The sequence below is a fragment of the Apium graveolens genome, unplaced genomic scaffold (assembly GCF_009905375.1).
Source record: "Apium graveolens cultivar Ventura unplaced genomic scaffold, ASM990537v1 ctg3792, whole genome shotgun sequence".
Lineage (NCBI taxonomy): Eukaryota > Viridiplantae > Streptophyta > Magnoliopsida > Apiales > Apiaceae > Apium > Apium graveolens.
This window is the reverse complement of record NW_027418265.1, coordinates 164,646-187,500: the sequence shown is the minus strand read 5'-3', so window position 1 is coordinate 187,500 and position 22,855 is coordinate 164,646. Positions and strand designations below refer to the sequence as shown.

Sequence of the window (22,855 nt, the reverse complement as noted above, 5' to 3'; positions counted from 1 at the left end):
GAGTTTATTTTTTGAAGAATAAATCAGAAGCGTTTTCTACTTTCAGAAATGGAAGACTGAAGTTGAAAATCAGACCGGTTTGAAGGTGAAGAGTTTGATGTCAGATAATGGTGGTGAATACAGTAGTGATGCGTTTAAAAGTTATTGCGCGAAATTTGGGATTAGAATGATTACAACTATTGCATAGACACCACATCAGAATGGTGTTGCAGAGCCATGAATAGAACCTTGAATGAGAGTGCCAAGAGTATGAGATTACATGCAGGGTTGCCAAAGATGTTTTGGGCAGATGCAGTTAGCACAAAAACGTATCTCATAAATAGAGGACCTTCAAGTCCTTTGGGGTTCAAGATTCCTAAAGAAGAGTGGCAGGAAAAAAAGGTAAATCTTTCACACTTGCGAATTTTTTGTGTTTCTTATGTGCGTGTTAAATATTCCGACATGGACAAGCTTGATCCGAAAGCAAAGAAGTGTATCTTCATTGGTTATCCAGATGATATGGGTTACCGTTTCTAGGATGAACTGACTAAGAAGGTCATTAGAAGTAGAGATGTTACTTATATTGAGAATACAATGTATAAGGATAAGCTTGTAGTCGATTCCGAGTTTACAAAGGAACAATCTGAGAAAGGGAAGCACTGCTTGAAGATATTACAGAAACAGATCTTGCAGGAAATAATGGGAGTTCAGAGAATATTGATGACAGGGTTCCAGTAACTCCATATGTTGTGGTAAGTAAATCTAGCAGAAGTGTGAGGCCACACAAGATATTCTCCTTCAGCATATTATATGTTATTGACCGAGGACGGGAGCCTCAGTGTTATTCAGAGGCAGTACAAGTGGATGATTCAGTTCAGTAGAAACCAGCCTTGGATGAGGAGATGAGTTCTCTTGAGAAGAATGAGACTTGATCTTTAACAGAGTTACCAGCAGGAAAGAAGGCTTTACAGAATAAGTGGGTGTTCAGGATCAAAGAACATGATGGCAGTAAGAGATACAAGGCAAGGTTAGTAGTCAAAGGTTATCAACAAAAAAGGGTATTGACTATACCGATATATTTTCTCCCGTGTTAAGATGTTTACAGTTAGAATTGTGCTAAGTATTATGGCTGCATAGGAGTTACATCTAGAGCAACTAGATGTTAAGACTGCATTCTTACATGGTAATTTTGAGGAAGATATCTACATGGTTCAGCTAGAGGGATTTCAGGTAGCTGGGAAAGAAAACCTTATCTGCAAGCTTATAAAAAGCTTGTATGGTTTAAAGCAAGCACCAAGACAATGATACTTGAAGTTTGACAACTTTATGATGAAGAATGGATACAGCTATGGATCATTGTTGTTACTTTAAACAGTTTAATTTATCTTATATCATATTATTGTTTTATGTTGATGACATGTTGATAGCATGATCAAACATGAAGGAAATCAACACGTTAAAGAGACAGATGTCTGAGGAGTTTGAGATAAATGATATGGGTGCAGCAAAATAGATACTTGGTATGAGTATTATAAGGGATAGAGTTGAAGGTACTTTAAAATTATCTCAAGAAAAGTATGTTGAGAAACTATTGCAGAAATTCAGTGTCCAGGATGCGAAGACCAGAAGTACACCATTGGCGAGTCACTTTAATCTCACAAAAGCAATCACCTAAAACGGATGAAGGCAAGAAAGATATGGCTAAAGTTCCTTATGCATCTGCAATTGGCAGTTTAATTTATGTTATGACGTGTACAAGGCTAAACATTGCTCATTCAGTGGGATTTGTTAGCTGATTTATGTCTAATCCAGGAAGAGCATTGGGAAGCAGTCAAGTGGTTGTTACGCTACTTGAAAGGCACATCCAAGGTTGTACTATGTTTCAGTAATAAAGATGTTATCTTGGAAGGGTTCTCTGATGCAGATTTGGGTGGATGTTTGGATACAAGAAAAAGTACAAGGGGTTATATGTTCATTTTGGGTTACACCGCAGTTAGTTGGATGTCTCGACTTCAAAGAGTGTTGCTCTTTCAACCACATAAGCAGAATATATGGCTATCTCTGAAGCTAGCAAGGAGATGATTTGGTTGAAGAATTTTCTTGAGGAGTTGGGCAAGAAACAGGCGGACAGTGCTTTGTATAGCGATAGTCAGAGTGCTATTCATCTTGCGAAGAATCCCGCGTTTCATGCTAGGACGAGGCATATTCAACTGAAATATCACTTTAGAAGAGAGTTGATAAGCAATGATACATTTTCTTGATGAAAATTCTTTGTTCAAAGAATCCTGCAGATATGTTGACTAAGGTGGTTATGAATGAAAAGTTGAAGCTTTGCGTAACTTTAACTGACCTTCAGAATTGATTGATGAGAAGGCGCTGCACTAGTTAGAGTTATTGATTGAATAATTAATTTTACTAGACTTACAAGAGTGAAGTGAAGATTGGCCAGACTCCAAGTGGGAGATTGTTGGGTTTGTGGAGACTATTAATTAAACTCATGAAAATAAACTATTCAGATTAGTTTATGGATTAGTCTACTTTTCAGATTTGGACTATAATTTGATTTAGACCTAATTTCTTCTCTTATAAATACTCATGTTATTGTAAAATCATAACACAACAAATTGTGAGAGATCAATACAGAATTAGTGCGGCTTGTGAACTATGAATTTGTGAACCACGTAAATCTTTGTCTTGTGTTATTGTCGTTTATTTTCTTGTTCTTGTTTATTCGCTTTGAATTTTGCTTTCGTTGTTGGATACTCAACAATATAATGTGTCTGCAGCCAATCTAATACTATTGCAATTAAGTAAGGTGAGTCAATATCAAATGTTACCGTTTGTATGTTGTATTATTGTGTTCCATCAAAGTGTTTTTAGATTTTAAAATATAAAAAATTTGACAAATATACCAACTTTTGGATATTTATTTGCAACTTTACTACCTTATTTAAAATCTTGCAAATTTACTATCTTTTTAAACACACAAACAATTAAATTGCAAAAATATCATTTTCATCTTCCCATTCCATTTTTTTTAACTTCTCTCCCTCTCACCCCCTCTCTGTCCTTCCCCCTATCTTTCTCGTTCTCCCTCGATCTATAACTATTTTCAAACATTTATAAATAGAGAGAGTATTTTAAATATATTTATACTAACTTATTATAACTTTGATTAAATTTTAGAGATACTTTAAAAAGATAAACAATTTAGAATTTATTTATGAAGGGAAAAAAATCAAATTAATAAAAAAGTTCAATTTTTTTAGTTACATTATTTTAAACCTCTAATCTAATATTCAAAAAATATGTGAAAATATAAAAGAAAGGCTATATAATTTACATATCAATATTATATAATATTTGATTTGTAAATGATTACAAATTTATTTAACAATATTTTCAAAACTATAATTTTGAATAAAATAAAAATGAAACAAGTTAAAGAAAATTATTAATATATATGTAGGAGCAAAAATAACCAAACCTTTTATGTACACATTAAGATTTAAAAAATTAAGATTTAAAAATTTTACTTTGGTGGGGTGGCTTATTTTTTTGATTTTTTCCCTTTCATAAAGTATAAAATCTAAACAAAACATTCTCCAACAAAGAACACACAAATTTTAAGTCGGTAACTCCATAAACGGTAGAACAACTACCACTATTTCTTAAAAGATAGACATACACCTCTGTATGCGTAAGCTTTTTTAGCTATGTCTATACGTGTCAAGAAACTGCATGCTTATAATGTTACACTAGCTAGTAAAGGGGTTATGTTGTTGAAACATTTCTTACTCTTTATCTACTGCTACTACAATCTAGCACACACCTGATAAGAACCACATTTCATTTCAATTCACTTTACAAAATGGACTCTGTGATCACAAATTTACATTTCACAACTGTCTTGATTAGAGTTTTCCTAAGTTTATCTGTTGTTTTAGTTCTCTTTGCCCCTCTTGCCACTGCGGTGCAATCAATAAGTAATACTACTCATTCAACCGACGATCAGGTTAGTTTATGTTTTAATTTGTTAGTAAAGATTGTGTTTTTGATGATCTTTGATGTTTCTTGACAATTTAAGTTTTATTTGATGAGGCTTGATTAGGGCCGGTATGTTGTGGTTTAGTAATTATTGGCTTGATGTTTTTTTGCAGTGGCAACCAACATCACCTTTTGATTGGAACATTACCGGAAAGTATGCAGGTTGGCTGGTTTTTGCACTTGTTTTTTTTTGGATTATGTAGTTATCGTTTTCTGACTATATATTGATCAGCTACTGTTTAAAATGAATGTTCAGTTGAAGGTTTATTACAGCTACTTCATGATATTTTTTGTCAATTTGTGTGTTTGAGTGCTTATTTTTGAGTAATTTCTTTGTAGTTGTATTGCATTTGTGGAGGACTGTGGTAATAGTGGAGATTGTAGGACTTAATAACAAAAAAAAATGGTGGTTTTTTGTTAGGTCAATTAGGCGTTAAGCAGAGAATTGGAGTGCACAAATTTGAGGATGTTCCCCAAGTCTTTAGCATTTCAGTTCTTTCTGTGTTGTATTAAGTGCTATACTACTATAGTCTATACGTTTTATGCATGTCTGCACACAGTAGTTGCACGTCATCACACAAGGTCTCGAGTTACCTTATGTTCATATTAACTCTTTTGGAAACTTTGGTTTTAGATCTCAATGTATAGTTGTTTTGAATGGCATCTTATATGCAGGATCTTGGCGCTTAATGAATCCCACGGAAAGCAATCCTATAATAAGAAAGTCCAGCGGTGACTCTGTCCTCAAATTGATCAGTACCCCCAACAAGTAAAGGGGTATATCATGTTAAGGTAATATGTTTGATTCGTCCGAATCTTTATGATTCTTAATATGGATGCATGTTGTCTGATGCAGTAATGTCATGCGAAATCCAATAGAAAGTAACGGAACCCTGACAACGTCATCAGTGACGTTCTGAAAAGAAATTGTTGCGATAATAGAAGTCCAAAAGTTTGTGCATGAATTTAAATTTATTATGCATCCACGTGTTTTACCCCGCGTGGGGCTTTGAACATAAACAACTACGGCTGAATTAACTAGGAAATTAGTCCAATTTAAGTTTCAGTAGTATCCTATAAGGAGTATTTTGGAGTTGTGTATGACGTCTTTATTTTTTCTTTGAACTAATTTCAGCACGAACCGTGCTGAATTTTAGAGCCTTCTTTAAACTGAATGAAGGGGGTGAAAAAATCTGAATTTTGTTTTTAAGCTCATGATTATGAATTTTGATATTCCTTTTGCTTGCCAAATATCTGCATTGTGAATGCAGCCCACCTAAAGAAAGATCTTGCATTCCACCACCTCTGTTCCAATTCAAAACTTGGTATCTTGTATTGGTGGCTAAAAGAAGACTAGTTAGCTTGTGGCCTGTAGATTCATTTTTCCACTTTCAATCCTAAGTTAACGTTGTTTGCAGATTTGTCATTCTTAGTTGCTGCAAAAAACCTGTTGGTCCCTGTATGGAAGTATATTAATAGGCCGCTGTTTCTCTTTACAAGATCAAGCCAGGTTCATGGTGTTACAAGATAGAGATGGTTTTGCATTTCAACGTCCATGACTCCATTCTTAACTTTTAGGAGGAATCTGCAATAGAGGAGCAGACTTATTGACCTTTGCAAACCAAGCTACCACTTTCAACAAGGATTGTTACTTCTGAAAATCTTCAACAGATCTACGTTGCTTTGAATTGGCTAGATCGCCCAGTGGATTGGTTTCTGCTGATTGGAAGGCAGAACCGAGGACTACTATGATTTGAATATATTGCACAAAACTTTAGGTTCTTTAAGTTAGAATATTTAGATCCTTACTTGGGCCTCACCTGTTAAGTGAATATATAAGAGCCTCTCCTTTGTTCTTCTTGTTTTCTGATCACTACTAGTTCCTGCTCCGCTGTTTGCCTCTTAATGTTGAGTTTCCGTAAAATTCCGCATCAACTCCTATACCTTGTGATTCAGTTTGTCAAACTTTGTGTGTTTTGTTTACTGGATTAGATGTCAAGCTTTTCTTGTTATCATTTTATGGCCCTTCCATTTAGGGGATACCAACTGACTGAGGACTAACAACTGTCTGATTGATTTGGTAAAAAATGAGATTCGTCCTTATTCCCTGGCTTGATTTTTGTGGCTGAAGTTTTTGCCTAGTGATTTCATCTGTAACTGTTTAATGTTTTATAGTGTTCTTCTATCGGGTAGGCAACATACTTGTTTACTTCAGTTTACATTATCATCTTGCATGTTTAGCCTAACTAGGATGTTTGCATTATGCTATTGTTGATTTAATCTTGATTTGGCTCGCTTTTGTCGTTTTTCTCCTTAAGAAGAACTCATTTTTAGTTTCCATTTTCCCATCGGCAGGGGATGGTTATATTCTATAAGGTGTTTGAAGATGAACATAAAGTCTGGGGTGCAACAATCAAAATAGAAGGGGATTATATATGGCCCTTACGACTACTTCGAGCAGTAGCCTACACGTACTGATATGATTTGCACCCGTGACTCCAGTTATAAATCTTATAGCATGCTCAGTACTGATATATGTATAATTATATTGCAGAGAAAAAGCAGGAGAATCTGGATACAAAGATGATTACAATATCTCCAATCCACATTACTCGGTAATTATCATAACAATTTGAATTGAATGTTGTTTTTGGCCATATGATACTTGATAGTAAATTGTGATTAAAGTATCTCACATCACTAATTGTTATCACAAATTAATAGTAATGTTATTTGCCATTGTATAGTTCCTTATCACGTAATTTACCCTGTTACTTGTGGCACACTGGCATATCATATGCAGCAGCAGGACGTGATAAGCTGTAGAACTTGGACTATATCAATGAGATTTAGCAACTACGGGACTTCAGTTACTCATTGTTAACCTTTCTTTTAGTTAAACTAGTCATCTAATACCCGGCGTGTGTTTCAGTTGACCAAGTTCAGCATGTGCTTAATTAGTTAGCAATATGTGTTTATTATATGGTAATCAGAAGATGTAGTTGCAACAGTGCCTATTCCTAAGAACAATTCCCAATTAAATTTCAACTGGCTCTTTATATAGACATGAGATTGCAAAAATTTAAACCTTAAATATTTCCATGTACTTAACTCACCCATTATACATATTCTTCCATATCACGTTCTCGAGGATCAACAAGACTTTGGTGCCTGTTGTGCGAAAGCACTAAATTCTGTGATTTTGAGGGTGTTTCGGGGGGGGGGTGTTTTCTCTAATATTCACTTTTTCTGTGAAGTTTCTCCCTGACAAATATCAATTGTTAAATTTCTCTAAAAACTAACTTTAATGCATGTGTTTGACTGGAGTTTTGAAATTTTTAACTTACATCACGTGCTATTCCTTGAAACAGTTTGGACTTCTCACATCCCAGGATTTTCAAGAGTTTCAATGGGTCAAGATTTGGAACAGAAAACTCTGTGTGATATCTACTTCATTATTTGCAATTTTTTTTCTAACTCTGTATTGGCTAGAGTCCATACTAATTACTAACTTGTTCATTCTTGTTGTAGCACCTGTGATCGACATGGAGAAACATTGTAACATCACAGTAAGGGCTCGGATATCACGTGTTCCGTCCATGCAAAGTAGTACGTCCTTTTCCATGGAGCGTAAACTCTCAATGTTATTTATTTTTTCAGTTTCAGAAATTATAATATAAATAATGCAAAGTATTATGCCTTCCATTGCGCTGTGCCCCAATGGTAACTTATATTTAGGCACAATTGCTCAAAATTTGTGAAAATAATTTTCAGCTGGCTGTAGTGGACTGCAGTGTTATATATTTATATTGTGCTTTTACTTTGTTTAGATGAAGATGGGAGTAGTTACCATATAGAAGCCGCATTGGTAAGATTTTTGATGGATGACAATGGAGATTGTCTGCCGCCCATGCAATTGAATGCAACTTCTGTAAACACTGAGATGTTCTTTGACAAAGCATTTAATTACAACCTGATGGTCACTTTTGTATCCTTCTCTAACATTACTTGATCCAACATTATGTATTTATAGATTGAGAATGGTTGATTTTCCTTAACCGTCTGACATATATTAGATCTCTCTCCTTCAAGTTCTCCTGTTAATTCAACAAAGGAAACATAGCAACACGCAATCTGTAAGGGTTCCATCTCGATCCTATTTGTTGCTTCTGTAGGATTCTCAATTTGTGCTAGTGATCAGCTACTGCAGTTTTGTTGTTTTGAGACACTTGTACCGTTCTTATTTTTTGGATATCTGCAGTTTTGTTATATACTAGCTGACGGATATTCCATCCTACTGTCAGGGAGCTGTCAAAGTTTCAAGTTTCACAATTGGACAACAGGCTATCATGGATGCATACCTTTGTCTTTTACATCTGACTGCAGGAATCACAGTTGGTAATTAGAATAAAACTTATTCTCTGTTTTGGCATTGACCAAATTATATTATTTTAAAAAACTATTTCTCACTAATTGTGTTCTCCATAATCGTCACTTCTTCATGTATGCAGAACAATTGTATAACGCATTTGCCACTGCTGCATTCTTCAAGTTTGTTGTCTTCTCTTTTTGTGAGTTGAGATTTTTTCTCCATATATGGAAGGCAAATAGGTCTACAAATTACATACAGAGTGTGGAAGCGAGGCGTGAACTTTCAGTTCTTTGTATTTATTTCTGTGAGTAAAAATTTTGCTTAGCTGTTTGTAATGAATTTCTGTTCTGTATGCATACCTTTGAAATTCATAACTTGAGATTCACATTGAACATTTATCACTATGAATGCACTTATACCTGAATCTCGGGCCACTCTGCATAGGAAGATACCTTTTTCAATTTTAAATTTTGAATTGCTTCCCCAATCTAACATGTATCTCTGTTACTTGGATTACGTGTTCTGATATTCGTACATGCAATGCTAAGATTATGATCATTTTATTGAATGAGCTTGTGCAACGTTGTGCTGTTGTAGTGTTTGGCAGTATATGTAAGGTTCATTCTAGTAACAGAAGATATTATTATACCAGAAAACATAATCATGATTCTTTTGAGAGGATATATACGGTTGCCAGTTCTGCTCCAGAACAGTTGCAATCCTAAGCTATACTCTTCTTCTGCATTTGAAAGAAAAGCATTTGTGTACTTGTAAAATAAGATTTCTGATAAAAACATTTGATGGCGTATAACTTTTTTGTGGAATAAAAGTTATGGATATTTATTCTTAGTAGGGAAGTAGTGCTACTTCACACTCACACATCTTTATGGTTTACGTTTTGCAGGTGGTATCCTTTTGGGAGTTATTCTGTGCACGTATGAGTTCCCTAAATTCCTTCCAGTTATTACTCTGGTTGTGCACTCCTACTGGATACCTCAGATCGCCACAAATTTTTCGTGACCCAAGAAAGCCACTACAGCCTAGTTACATTATTGGAATGAGTGTAACTCGGCTTGCAATTCCTTTATATATCTTTGGATGTCCCCGCAACTTCATGCACATTAAGCCTGACAGGAGTTGGTGCATCTATTTGGTGGGTTTTGCTGGGTTGCAAGCAAACATTCTTCTTCTGCAGCACTATCTTGGATGTCGATTCTTCATTTTTTGGCAGGTTTGATGTAACTTTTCACCATATATTAGTTCGTGCAACCCTTCTCTATTTTGTTAATTAGTTTATGTAACTCTTCCCTGTTATTTTTATATAAAATCAAGGTAGAGAATGCCTAATCCCTGTATATTGTTGTAAAGAGAGTGCCAACCAATATTCTGAGGAGCTGCAATAACTATAATGCTTAAGGATTCTTAAATAAATGAGGAACCACAATCAATTTCATACTTAGGATTTCTCATATCGATGTGATAAGACATCACTCTAAATCGCTTGTGTTTTTCAAAAAACCTTGATGTAAATTATAATATGTTGTTTAACATTTAGGCAGGGAATCGTGATATGTTTTTTAGAGTGTATGTGTGTCAATTTATTCATGAGTCCTGTCTGTATAATGCTCTTTTTCATTGTTGCTTGCAACTTTTGTCTTCTGTAAACCATGGCTTCGTAATTTTTTTCATCAAATTATGAAAATCATATCCTAACTTTGATCTTTTTCTTTCATAGATCCTCATGCAGATGTTTCCACTAAAATATAATTACCATAAACGGCCGGATCAGGATGTAAATCATGCCAGTGACTGTGTCATTTGCATGACGCCCATTGATTTCACTCAACATCCAGATTTTTGCATGGTACTTTTGGACAGCTTTCAGCTTGAAGTTTAAGGCTATGTAAAATTTAGCGAATTAAAAATGTTTAAGGCTAAAAGGTAGCTAGGCACTCCCTGTGTAACTAACGTTGTCCGAACCTATATGTGCAGGTAACGCCATGTGAACATGTCTTCCATTCACATTGCTTACTTAAGTGGATGGATATAAAGATGGATTGCCCAACCTGCAGCGGCGACTTCCACCAGTGTAGTTATAGGGGAACCAGAAATTTTTTTTGGAAGGCCAAAATATAGAACATTAGGATTTTTGCCCGCATTGCTGCGGCGTTTATAACATTAATACTATCCAGGAGTAAATATATTCTTTGAACCTTTATTTTGTTTCGAATTGTTTATTTGACATTAAATTATATATTATTTTTAACTTTAAATTCATTACCTTAATGTTGTTAATTAACTCGGTTTTGTAACCCCAACTAATTCATTTATGTAAATTAAAGATGTTACTTATTTTGCATTTTCTAATTCCACAACCACCTAATTAATTACTCAAAATTTCAACTGAGATATAATCTAAACTCACGGTTTATTACTCTCATTCAACCTTCATACTCCAATCTTCTTATACACAGATCTTAAATTATGTGTCTTAATCGAATTTGTGTTCCTTTTTCTCGATTCCTTTTCTCATATTATAGTTACAATGCTTGTAGCACAATTGTTTCAACTTATAACATATCTAGGGTTTCAGGCACAGACTTATTGTTCCAATTTGTTCTTTGCAGATGGAAAGTCAAGATAGGGAAATAAACTTCATATGTCTCAATTATCCATCACACTTCGAGCAAGGCAAACTTGTAAGTAAAATTATTGCAAAAAAATGTCTGCATGTGTTGTTCACTGAGGTATTATGATTTTTTGTAATTTATTATGTAGGAACTTCCTCTACCATTTTATTGATAAAGCAACTTTAGGTGCAACAGGATCAAGTTTAGGTATATTGACCTTAATTGCATTTAACTTTCTTCCAATTACCAAAATGTTTGAGTTCTGAAATTTCGTATACAACAGATGTGTCTTTACAGAACTCAAGATCAATTTTTTTCAAATTTATCAGCCATTATGTCCTTGAAGAAGCTGAATTGGTAATACCTTGTACATTTACCAATGAGATATATGAATGATTATATGTTAATTGCATTTTTTACTCATTCAGGAACTTCCGAAAATGTTCTCAGATGTTCACGGTGATACCATTAGTGATGTTATAAACATTGAACTTGGAGGTGGATATCGTTCAAAATTCAAGTACTGTCCTAGAACCTGTAAAATTTATGGGCTTCGTCGATTCTTTGGGAAGTATGATATCGATGAGAACTTTGTAATTTTCTTTAAGTACTTGGGAAACTCTACATTTGCCATCACAGTATTTGATTACCAGTGCATGAACCACTTCCGCGACATAGAAAAATATTTCCGCTTTGAGGATTTCATGTATCCTCCTGTAAATGATGTTGTTATTATCATATCAGATGATGAAAATATTCTTCAAGGTATATATACTTTTACTTTGGAACATATAGCATAATCTATGTTTCCTGATTCGTTTAATTTTACATAGTGCATCTGTTCTTCAGAAAACAATGAAATGGAAATGATGATTCAAGCGGAAGGAGATGATGTAGAAGAAGGTTAGTATAAAAGTTGTACCATCAGTTCTGCAGTTTCTCAATAAAATGATACTCTGTCTTCTTCAAATTATTTTAACAATTACCTAACAATCTTAAATTTCAGACCATGATGCCTTAGTTCCTGATCAAGACAATACTTTCAGAGTTCGATTGTTACTTTCTCTTGTTGATCAGCGTGGTCATGGAGTGGTATACTTTATATCATATAAAATTTTTAAATACCAAATCTTATCTATTTACTCAAATCGAATTTTTCCATTTATGCAGTATATTCCAAGGTGGATGAGAACTTTTTATGCAAAATGGGGTAGACGTACTACAGTTTTCTTATCCGTAGGTGAAACACTTTGGAATGTTGATGTTCGGAAAATGAAGAAATGTTGCAGGTTTGCAAAGGGCTGGGATAAATTCACAAGGGATAACAATCTCACTGTTGGTCAGATTCTAACCTTTCAGTATATTGGCAATTTCACCTTCGTAGTATTTGTTTAGAGTAATTTCAAAGCATGCATTTGATTACATGTCTAGTTTCTATCTGAATGCAACGAAGAGACATCTTTCGATTTCTTCATATTTTCCAGTAAAATTGATATATTTCTAAGAATTTGAAATTGTAACGGATGTTGATTATTATTTAAGTCACCTGTTTGAAGTTATCATTCTACTTACAGTTTTATGTTTGTGGTAATCAAATTCTCAACTTTGATAAAATAATATTGGTCTAAGTAACTATAAATTCATAAAAATATTAGTAGACTGATTAAACATGTTTCACAAAGCATGATTTTGATAAATTTCTCATTACATCATTTGTAAACCATGATAGTAGAGCGATTAAACAAAATGTTCCACTTATGGGATAAGTATTACATAATTATACCTATTTCTTCATTACATGCCAACAAAATACAGGAGTAGCCTGCCAACAAATATTGGCATCTCCAACATTATTTGATTGCTCATCCTCCATGCAATTCCCAAAATCTTGTACAAACAAACAGTACTTGTTTAATATTGCAATACTGCTTATTGAAGAACTAAAGAATTACTATCTTAAGAAAGTAAAATACATTCTCCTTAGTGTAGCTGCAATTTCTGTATTTGGATTTGTGTTAATCCTTGTAGCTTGAGTGTTGCACATAAATATTTCGTTCAATTGTTTGGCAAACATAATTTTGCAGCTAGTCATTGCAAGTACAACGGGTTGTTCTGTTGCTTCAATTAGTGCAACATCAAGTAATGGAGCCAATTTACCCTTGAATGTAACATTTACTTTTGTGCTGCCAAGAAGCATAATCCAGTTCTATAATGAAATATAAGCATATGTGTCAATGTTAGGAGGATAAATGAGAAATAGTAGAGCAAATTATGCTTACATTGAATCAGTTATACAGAAGTTTATTCGCGAAACATTAGTTTTTCCTGGAATTGCTGTTTCTCTGCGGGTTCAACCGAGTAAACAATTCCAACAACATCTACAAATTATTTACGTAACATTCTTAATTAACTAAATTAAATTTTTAATCTTAAAAAATTATTTAAAGAGATACGTGTAATAGTTATACCAATGCAATGAAGAACATTTTCCTGGAATTCACTAATCGCCGCGAGTTCCGTAAATTGCCAGACATTAGTTGGAATATTTGCATGTACATTGTGCAACGCTGTAGCTTTTGTTAAGTTAGACTGTAGTATAAACTTGTCATCCTTGAAACATCTTGCTGCCTCTGTTGGTTCATAATATTTGACAACAAAATTTCTAATCTCATACGCATGGCCTTCAATGAATTTTTTATCAAAATAATGCAACACTGTCTCACCAACGAATGCACGAATTCGATTATGCTGCTCAAAAAAACGAATGTAGATGCATTAAAATGAACAATGTGGAAAATTATCAAAGTAAAGATTTATAATTTTTTTAAATAATTGAACTTACTTCTTCATCCACCAGGATCAGGTTTAATGCATTGCGATGTCCGGTGGAAAAATTCCTATCACACCACTTACTTGAAACTCGTACTCTGATTCTCCAATTGGATGTTCGCTTTGGCCTTAGATCCCCTATAACATGGGTTGCCATTTTGTACAATTAAGTAGTTTACTTTTACAAATAACAATCAGTTAGAAGTATTGAAAGTTGAGCTTATATAGGCATATTAAAATTAATATTGTACAATAAATGAAGTCAACTGAAGAACCATACATGCATCAACCACTTTACATTATTTAATGTCAAAGTTAACTTCTACTGTCAAGTTTTGAGTTGATGTATAACTGTCTATCATAAAACGGCTGGTAAATAGTAATGTTATTGCTGGTAAGAAGAAATGATATTTTGAAGATTTGTTAAAAGTATTCTTCTTCCAACTTTATTCAACAATCAACTTGACGTTTGCTTCTCTTCTGAGGCTAACGTGTGTGATGTAGTTCTTAATATGAGAATGACATAGCTTTTTCCATAAAGTAATCATAGTTTTGCCGCAGGTCTTACCTACTACTATGTATTTTATATGCTTAACTACTGCAGATATTTGAAATTTCTTTAAGTTCTTTACTTGTATAATGATATTACAGTTTTCCGGAACCAATTAGTTGATGCATATTTCGACAACTACTGGTGCAGTTCAAATTATTGCACTAAATTTAACTTTATATTTTTTTTAAATTTTTTATGTATTCAAACTCTTTGGAAGTTTATTATCTTTTCTTTTTCAACAAAATTACTTAAAAAATGGTTTGCTTTATTATAAATATTTTACCCACAATGTACTACATATTTTCTACCACTTCATTTTCCCTAATTAGAATGACTGAGAAAATATAAGTAAAGCAACATTACTATCGACAATACTATATACATATATATACAATACGCTCAATGTCAAGACTTCGAGCTATATCCGGTATAATTTTTTTAATAATTTAATATTTATTAGCCGTGTCACAAAAATTCAATACTGGGATAGAATTTGGCCAATTCTTCATATATCCGGTATACCTAGACTCCTAATTATTATAAGGTTAATCTGATTATCCTTTATTGGAAATTATATATTAATGCGATTGTTTTAACAACATTATTTAGAGAAAACAGTTCTAAATAAATACTGATACTTTACACTTTATTTATTTATTTTTTCCAGTAAACGATGCTAATCACTTTTTCGTCGTTGCAACTATTCTGATAATTAGAGATTTTCTCGTCCCTAAAGTTATAAATTTTCAACTTTAATTTGTAGTAAGTACTGTCTTTATTTAAAGACAAAATTTTACTTCTACCATTTTTTCTAAAGATTATGACTGTCCAAAAAATATTGTAAGAAGCCATAATTTATCTCGCAAGTCAACGTCTTATCAATATGTGTTCATAACATACTATAATATAATATAGAAATATTGTAAAATTGATACAAAAAATTATTACTATATTATTTCCTTCGAGGAAGTAGAAAAGCAATTGTAATTTTACATTAATTTGGTACTTTAGATCTGTTGATGGAGTTACAACTTTAAATTGCGCCAAACTCTAGATGACAGTTAAACTAATAAATAATTTATAATTATTTTAAAAATTCTTCAAGCTTTATAATTATTTTAATCATGTATTGTAGAAAGGGTCAATTATAATTGGAAATGGTGTAACATTCTAAACAATACATTTTCGTCATCCAGAGAACAGAAAATTCTTATTTAATATTCTACTTATATGTGTAACAATGTGAGTTTTTAAATTTTTACAACCTATAACATTTGAAGAATTACAAATATCATTTAGCATTAGGTCATGCCAAGAAATTGAAGAAAACATAACTCTCTCATTGACGAATTGTGAAAACTACACTGCAAAGTTCAACTGTTCAAAAAATTCAATTTCTGGGCTGATATTATATTTTCCATAGCTTAATATTCTTCCATCGTAACAATTTTTTTTTAATATATTGGACTATCACACTTTTCAACATCATTGAATTACCTAGTTCATTCATATTTTTTTAATAAAAAATATATCAAAATACATTAATAACATAAGTCCAACATGAAGCATATAAATTAGCAGTCCAATGTAGAACACACCTACGTAGAAGATTCTACAATTTAAGGTAATAATAATTTGAACTCTGGATGTTCATTCACCATCCCAAATACATAGCATAAAAAAAGAAAATTAATTAATATACTTCTTAGTCTTTGAAATTTTTTCCGAAGTCCTTTTGCTCTTTGTTGACGTTTCGGGGGTCTTGAACTTGAGTTGCGACAAACTATCCAAATGATACTTTGATGTAGATGGCTACAATAAGGATAATTATAATCTTTGTAACAATAAGAAATAAAATTAAATCAAACAGATACATGTTAAAAATTACCTCAAGTGGAGAGTCTTGATATTTGTCAATTTCACAACTAAGATTGATCTCTTCAGATTCACATAATAGGCTCATTTCATAAATATCTGTAGCTAGGTAAGACTTGCATGATTTTTCAATGTTAGCCTGTTTAATCAATAGCTTCACACTATATTCCTTGTCTGCAATTTGTTTTAACATCTCCGGAAATATCTTCTCATTACATTCCTATATTATCAAGTATTTGGCATTCAATCGGATTTAATACATGATTAAATTTAAAGGAATAAAAGGTCTACTTTTAAATTAGAATGGCACCTCATCAATAAAGTCATAAACAGTTTTTCCTATCAATGAACGAACTTCCCGATCTTCCAGTATTATGCCAATTTCACTAGTGGAATCCAATGTCTCCGCATATATCCTGAATCTGCATTAACAACTTCAATTAGAAAGAGTCTAGGGTGCAAATAAAATGTTTAAAATATAATTAAAATTAATAATTATTGAAGTTACTTTTTCAGGGGATGTGGAATGTCAGAGTTACACATAACACATTTGAACAACTCATCCACATTTTCATTTTCACGGTAGCATGATGTACACGTACGAAAGAACCATCCCATTCCTGTTGCTACTTTCCAGATTTTGACATTACAGATAACCTCTTTCTACAAATGTTGTCATATTTTATAACACATCAGTTACTGAGCATCATATATCAACATAATTCTGCAACTTTCTATAGTATGAATCTTGCCTTTGTAAATTCAGGACCAAGATTCAATATTTCTTCCAAGTTAAATTGTCGGACTTTCTCTACCTTAACACTTGAAAAATCTTCTTCAGAAAAATCACCACTATTGTACCTGATGATCATTTCTATTAATCATATGTTTTGAACATAAAAAATTAAGATGAAACTAATGCAAGTACTATTGAAGTACCTTTGACGAAGTTGAGCAACACTGTGGTGATGATAATTGAGGAAAAACTTTGTAGACCATACATGTCCAACCTGGACTTTTTCTAAAATAGATCGAATGTTTGTTAATCAAAAGTCAAGGATTAAAATATATGCTATGTTCACATGTACCTTCATAAAGATATATCTTTGCGCTAGCAATTATCATGATTATAGGTTCCTCTAGATCATCCTGTAAGATCGTCCTGTAAGTTCTCATCCAACTCCTCAGCAAACTTGTCCCAAAATATAACATCAATAGTGGATCTACATAATAAATCATATATTTATCAACCATTTTTTAGTGTTCATACAATACCATTTATTACCTAATTTCAGTTTTCATTTGAAAGTTTATTAATCAACATGTTTTCAACCTTCCATCGGTTAATCGAAACTTTTGTTGAACCTGGGCTTCTCCATTGCAGTTAATAAGGTGTTTCAAAGGGAGATCTTTTTAACCAATCCAACAATGTCTGTTGAATACAATTTACAATAAAATCAGTTGAATCGTCATACATGGAAAATAGGCTGCAATAGATTTTGTAATAGATTGTACCTGTAAGATAAACATTTTGCTTTGCCACCTGTCCTAAATCGCCAAGATCAAAGAATCAAATACGTTCTCCTGTATTAAAGTCTGATTCTCAGCAATTTCTTCAATTTTGGTATAAGCAGTAAAATGATTTGTTTATCCGCACGGATGCATCTAAACTTATCAGCAGGTCTATATTATTTGACAGTGAAGTTAGATATGATATAAATTCTTCCTATGACAATTTCTTCCAGTTTTCATCAGAAATACTTCCGGGAACAAAAGCATGCATCCTATAATTCTGCATAACAAAATTTAATTACGTATGATTCACAATATCCATTACATGTAATTGATAGATGACTACATGCTCGATAAATAACAACCTTATCATCAAGTAACCGCAAGTTGAAGCCTTTAAAAATTTCTCCTTTCAAGATACTCCATGCAAAATCTTATAACTCGGACTTTAATTTTCCATTTGTAACTTCCAGGAGAAACAATTCTCAAATCATGAAATATAATAGACATTGTTGGCGCAAAATATGTATTACAGCTGATGAGTATGGATAGGCTAGTACTACTTTGACATTTATAGTAGAATGGAACATAAGTATTTCATATTTAAGAATTGAACAACTGGTTGTTGGACAAAGTTAATGTTCATGCAGTGTCTTTTTATAATACACTTGATTCCATTTAACATTTTTATTAAAAAACTAAAACCTGTAAAGTACGATATACTCTATAGAATTACAGAAATATTTTAATAAAGCGATTTCAACGATCATAAATATAATAAACTTTACTTTCTATGAATTAACTATGAAACTGCAATAAAGATTTAAAAAACACAACAATTTCGACACGATGATTAAATCAAAGTTTTTCAGAGATAGCAAAATAGCAAAATAAAATTTCTCATAGTACCGAAAATAAACATATTACATATTACAAACTATGGCCTTCAATATTTCAAAAGCGTCCTTCATCGAGAATGATTTTAACAAAAATATAAAAATATATCTCCATAACATCGATTTCACCAAAACGCAACAACATCATTACTGCAAATTAAACACATGAGCCTAATTCAGAATACAAAAAAATTTGTCTTCATTTATGAAAAAGAATTTTTGTACCATGGTATATACCTTCTCCAGCTTAATGCTCCTATACTTTGTCAAAGGAACATTTTCATCATCAATAAGAGATAATGTATGAGGCTTCTTGCGCACTTTAGATTTCTTTCCCGGTCATGTACATTTTCTTCTGATTCTTAGGAACATGTTCCACCACAAAACAATCCATTTCCTGAAAAATAATCTATGTTATTTTAAATAAAGATTTCTGCAATTTAACATTAGTTGGGCACAATTATTGTCATATTCTGTAAAGTTTCTTACACTTAATTCACATTCTCTTCAGTATAAGCCTTTGGATCAACATTATTATTGTTCTCATCAACCATTTCAAAACCTTCAAAAATAGAACATGCCTCATACAGTTTGCTAGCACCTTTCAGATTTTCTTCCTTAATGCATAACGTGACAGTGTAGTCTTTTCCCTCAAGCAGTTTTATACATGGAGGTAACTTTGATATAGAACAATCATCCTTAAAAGGTAAACAAAACATGTTCGTCAGTTAATTAAAAAATTATAAAAATTGTGGAACTCCCAAATAATAAACACAGTGGATTCCAATGTTAAAATAAGAAATGCTCATGCAAATAACAAATAGCTGGAAATTGAACGTACTTCTGCTTCATCCAACATTACTTCGAAGACAGTTTTGCCGGTCAACTTCTTCAACTCAGCATCTTTGAGTACAACAGGAAGTACTCCAGTTGAATCGGAGAATAACCCACAAATTCTAAACCTGATTTAATATTAAATGTTCACGATTAGTTCAGTAAATTTTAAGTTTCAAATAAAATGAAAAGTCAATTGCTTCAGAGTATACTCAGCAGATACCTTTTCTCAGGGTATGGGTAATATCTCATGCATGCCAACATTAGGACATGTATATCTTTTATCTTCCAAGACCAAATCAAGATCACATTTCCAACATACGTAAACAAACCAGTTTGATTCATATTCTACCTTTTTTAAGGTAAGGGTGGCAATTGACAATACACTACAAAACATAATTTGTTATAGGATGGAAATTTGATAGTGCGCTTCTAATAACAATATTTCAGTAATGCTTCATGAAATAATATCTTTAAACAAATTACCCCTTTGAAATTTTCGTCAAGCTTACAAATCTGTTCTACATTCTTTAAGAGAACAATGTCATTTTCATCAACATCATCTGGAGTTCTTCGGAAAGTAGGATCCATCATTCTGTTTTTAATATCAGAACTAATATTAGAAGTACTAAATTAACATATTCATAATATGGTATAAATGAAGCAATCCTAATGTATAATCAAATATTATTATACTACAATTGTAATTACTTTTTCTGCAAATCCTTTACACTATAGTTGTTGATGTTAATATAGAATCTCGTTGCCGGGTAGTTCGTGAGATAAAGTTCACCTAAATATCAAAGTACAAAATGAAATTAGAAGTTCATTCTCAGGTACAACAATGAATTATAATTTTAAGATTAAGGTTTGATAGAGTTCCCAGAATGTACCTTCGTACTTATTAACTTTAGCACTTGCTATAATAACTACAAAAGAATCATCAGATTGAGCATTCAATTCAGCATCCACCCGTTCGGACAAACTTGTCAAAAATGTCACTTTCCTCACATAGCTTGTAACGCCCCCAAATCCGGGGTCAGAGGATTTGGTCGTCACTATGAAACCTCAATCCAAATTAACCTGTTTAATCAATAAACAAATGGCAGCGGAAGATATTTATCATCTATGACCCCAAACTAATCCAAGATCTTTTAAGGTTACAGTTCTACAAACAAGATATCCAAATTCCACAAATAAATTTTTTCACTTCCTTTTGAACTCTTTCAATAATTCTCAATCTCCAAACTTAACCCGCTAGTATAACTTCGAAATGAAGTATACTAGGCCCAAATAAAATATACAACTATAATATAATATAATATAAATAACTTTATACAATAAAACTTATACTAGTCCGCAAACCCTGGACCAACCACCTTCCCAAGAGCTTCTTCTTTGCTTCCTCGAATTACGCAGCTAAACAGCGCAAGCTAATCCTCACTGGAGGTTAGATTTGAAAACAGGCAAGTATGAGCGAAAGAAATGCTCAGCAAGATCATTATAACATATATAGGGTCGTTTTGATATAAACCGACATCTGCATTAGAGCAGAACATTTAGAATCATAGTTGCTGAATCATAAAATTTTAGTTGAGGAATCCCAGATTTAATTCCTTAATTATATTGAAAACCATTTTGATATTTTTGAGCGAAATGCTTCAGCAATACTTTGAATCTTGACGAGAATAAAACTCGTAAAACAGTGTTTACGGAAATATTGTAACCACAATAACATGAAACAATGATCATGGAATGAATCATAAACTTTACTCAACCGAACTCTTGAAATTAATACTTACTTTATTGTCATATCAAATTAGATATCAATACGAACTTTGATGCTCACAACACCCATACTGAAGTCAACATCAATCATCTATACTAATACCACCTTTGATATTTAACAACAACGTAAGTATCAGCATAAATCAGAATCTAAATCAAAACTGCATTTCACCATTATTCCAAAACAGAAACAGTTGATAAATTATTTATGCTATGATTATCAAAACAATAAAGAATTTTAGATATCTATTTAGATTGGAACCAATTATGCACTATGTTGTTCCTGATGATCAGTCACGAAACAGCACCGGTATCCCGCAGCCATACCGTAAATATAGGTACTACCCGTATCCCGAAGACATACGGTACCTATAGGGCGTCATAAAAGGCATAACTAGCCTTGAAAGATATTACAGCTGGACCAATATCTCGATCACCTACGCTGTAACCAATAACCAGTAACCATTCCAATCTTAAAACCTTTTTATTGAAAAAGGAGCCGAATCCTTCGACATCCTAAATAATTTTATTCTCCCATTCACTTGGGCAGGAATACTCACAACCAAATCACTTTTCTCAAAATCCAAAACATTGTAAATCCGATAATTGGATAAGTAAAATCACTTAGCTACTCTCAACATAGAATAGCGGAAGAATACTTTCATAAACAGAATTATTTAATTCAACGATATGTAAAACATTTATCGATTCTAAACTGAGAATAGGGAAAACAATACTTGCATCAAAAGATTTAAAATAAATATCACTTGAACAATAAGTGATGATAGAGATACTTGCCTTTGGGTTTTAGTGGTTAGTCACACTCGTAAAGACGCATCTATTCTGACATTCTGTCTCAAAACATCACCATCTTTCTTTTTAACACTCCATCAATATGTTGCTCCTGCGATTGCTAGAAGCCAGATATCCAATTCCATTCCATCTCATTCTTTATCCAACGTCTTGTCCTGATCAACTCGAACGATCCGCATCTATAATTAAAAGATACACTTTAATCACCTAAATGATAATCACTCGATGAACTACGCGTCAAAATCCTATCATCTACCCATACGATAGCCCACACATAATTATAACAGACAATCACAGGACTCTTGATCCACATATGCACATAATTCACATAACACATAAGCACATAATTCATAGATCACATAATTTATATCACATAAGACTCGGTTCATCAAAAGGGTCGACTCAGTACATTTAAAACAGAAATCGGGTCAAAAATATGATTTTTCGATCAATAATCGACTCAGAATGATTCGTAAAACAAGCGACCTTTCAAAACAAAAGGATTTGGGTCTCGAAAGTATTTTTATTGAAAGCAGAATATTTTTCTGAGTCTATACGCGTTCGTTTTGTATTAAACGGACGAACGGTTGATTTATTATCAATTTTGAACATTTTTCGGAATAAAAACAATCTCCGAATCATTTAATAATTAAATAATAGGGCTCGAACACCCGAAAAATAATTTTATAAGAATTATTGAGCCTGAAAATAATTCAAAATAATATTT

The 22,855-nt window shown here is 32.7% G+C and overlaps 2 protein-coding genes, 1 long non-coding RNA gene and 1 pseudogene across 3 annotated transcripts; 2 read left to right on the top strand and 2 right to left on the bottom strand.

Moving 5' to 3' along the window:
• Positions 1–4,795: 4,795 nt before the first annotated feature.
• On the top strand, positions 4,796–10,465 carry LOC141701400 (transmembrane E3 ubiquitin-protein ligase FLY1-like; annotated as a pseudogene).
• A 5-nt stretch (positions 10,466–10,470) lies between these two features.
• On the top strand, positions 10,471–11,714 carry LOC141701407 (uncharacterized). Its single transcript, XR_012566776.1, has 5 exons — positions 10,471–10,592; positions 11,026–11,097; positions 11,177–11,235; positions 11,312–11,385; positions 11,457–11,714. It is a non-coding gene; the product is annotated as an uncharacterized LOC141701407 (long non-coding RNA).
• A 1,097-nt stretch (positions 11,715–12,811) lies between these two features.
• On the bottom strand, positions 12,812–14,014 carry LOC141701399 (uncharacterized). The gene is made up of 5 exons (XM_074505060.1): positions 13,871–14,014; positions 13,497–13,776; positions 13,343–13,406; positions 13,002–13,211; positions 12,812–12,953 (listed from the first exon to the last, which is right to left on the bottom strand). The coding sequence occupies exons 1-5, from the start codon at positions 14,012–14,014 to the stop codon at positions 12,812–12,814; spliced, it is 840 nt and encodes a 279-aa protein (XP_074361161.1).
• A 1,957-nt stretch (positions 14,015–15,971) lies between these two features.
• LOC141701404 (uncharacterized) lies at positions 15,972–17,692 on the bottom strand. The gene is made up of 7 exons (XM_074505063.1): positions 17,374–17,692; positions 17,225–17,306; positions 17,038–17,146; positions 16,794–16,948; positions 16,596–16,707; positions 16,299–16,505; positions 15,972–16,222 (listed from the first exon to the last, which is right to left on the bottom strand). The coding sequence occupies exons 1-7, from the start codon at positions 17,537–17,539 to the stop codon at positions 16,100–16,102; spliced, it is 954 nt and encodes a 317-aa protein (XP_074361164.1). The 5' UTR covers positions 17,540–17,692; the 3' UTR covers positions 15,972–16,099.
• Between the last annotated feature and the right edge of the window lie 5,163 nt (positions 17,693–22,855).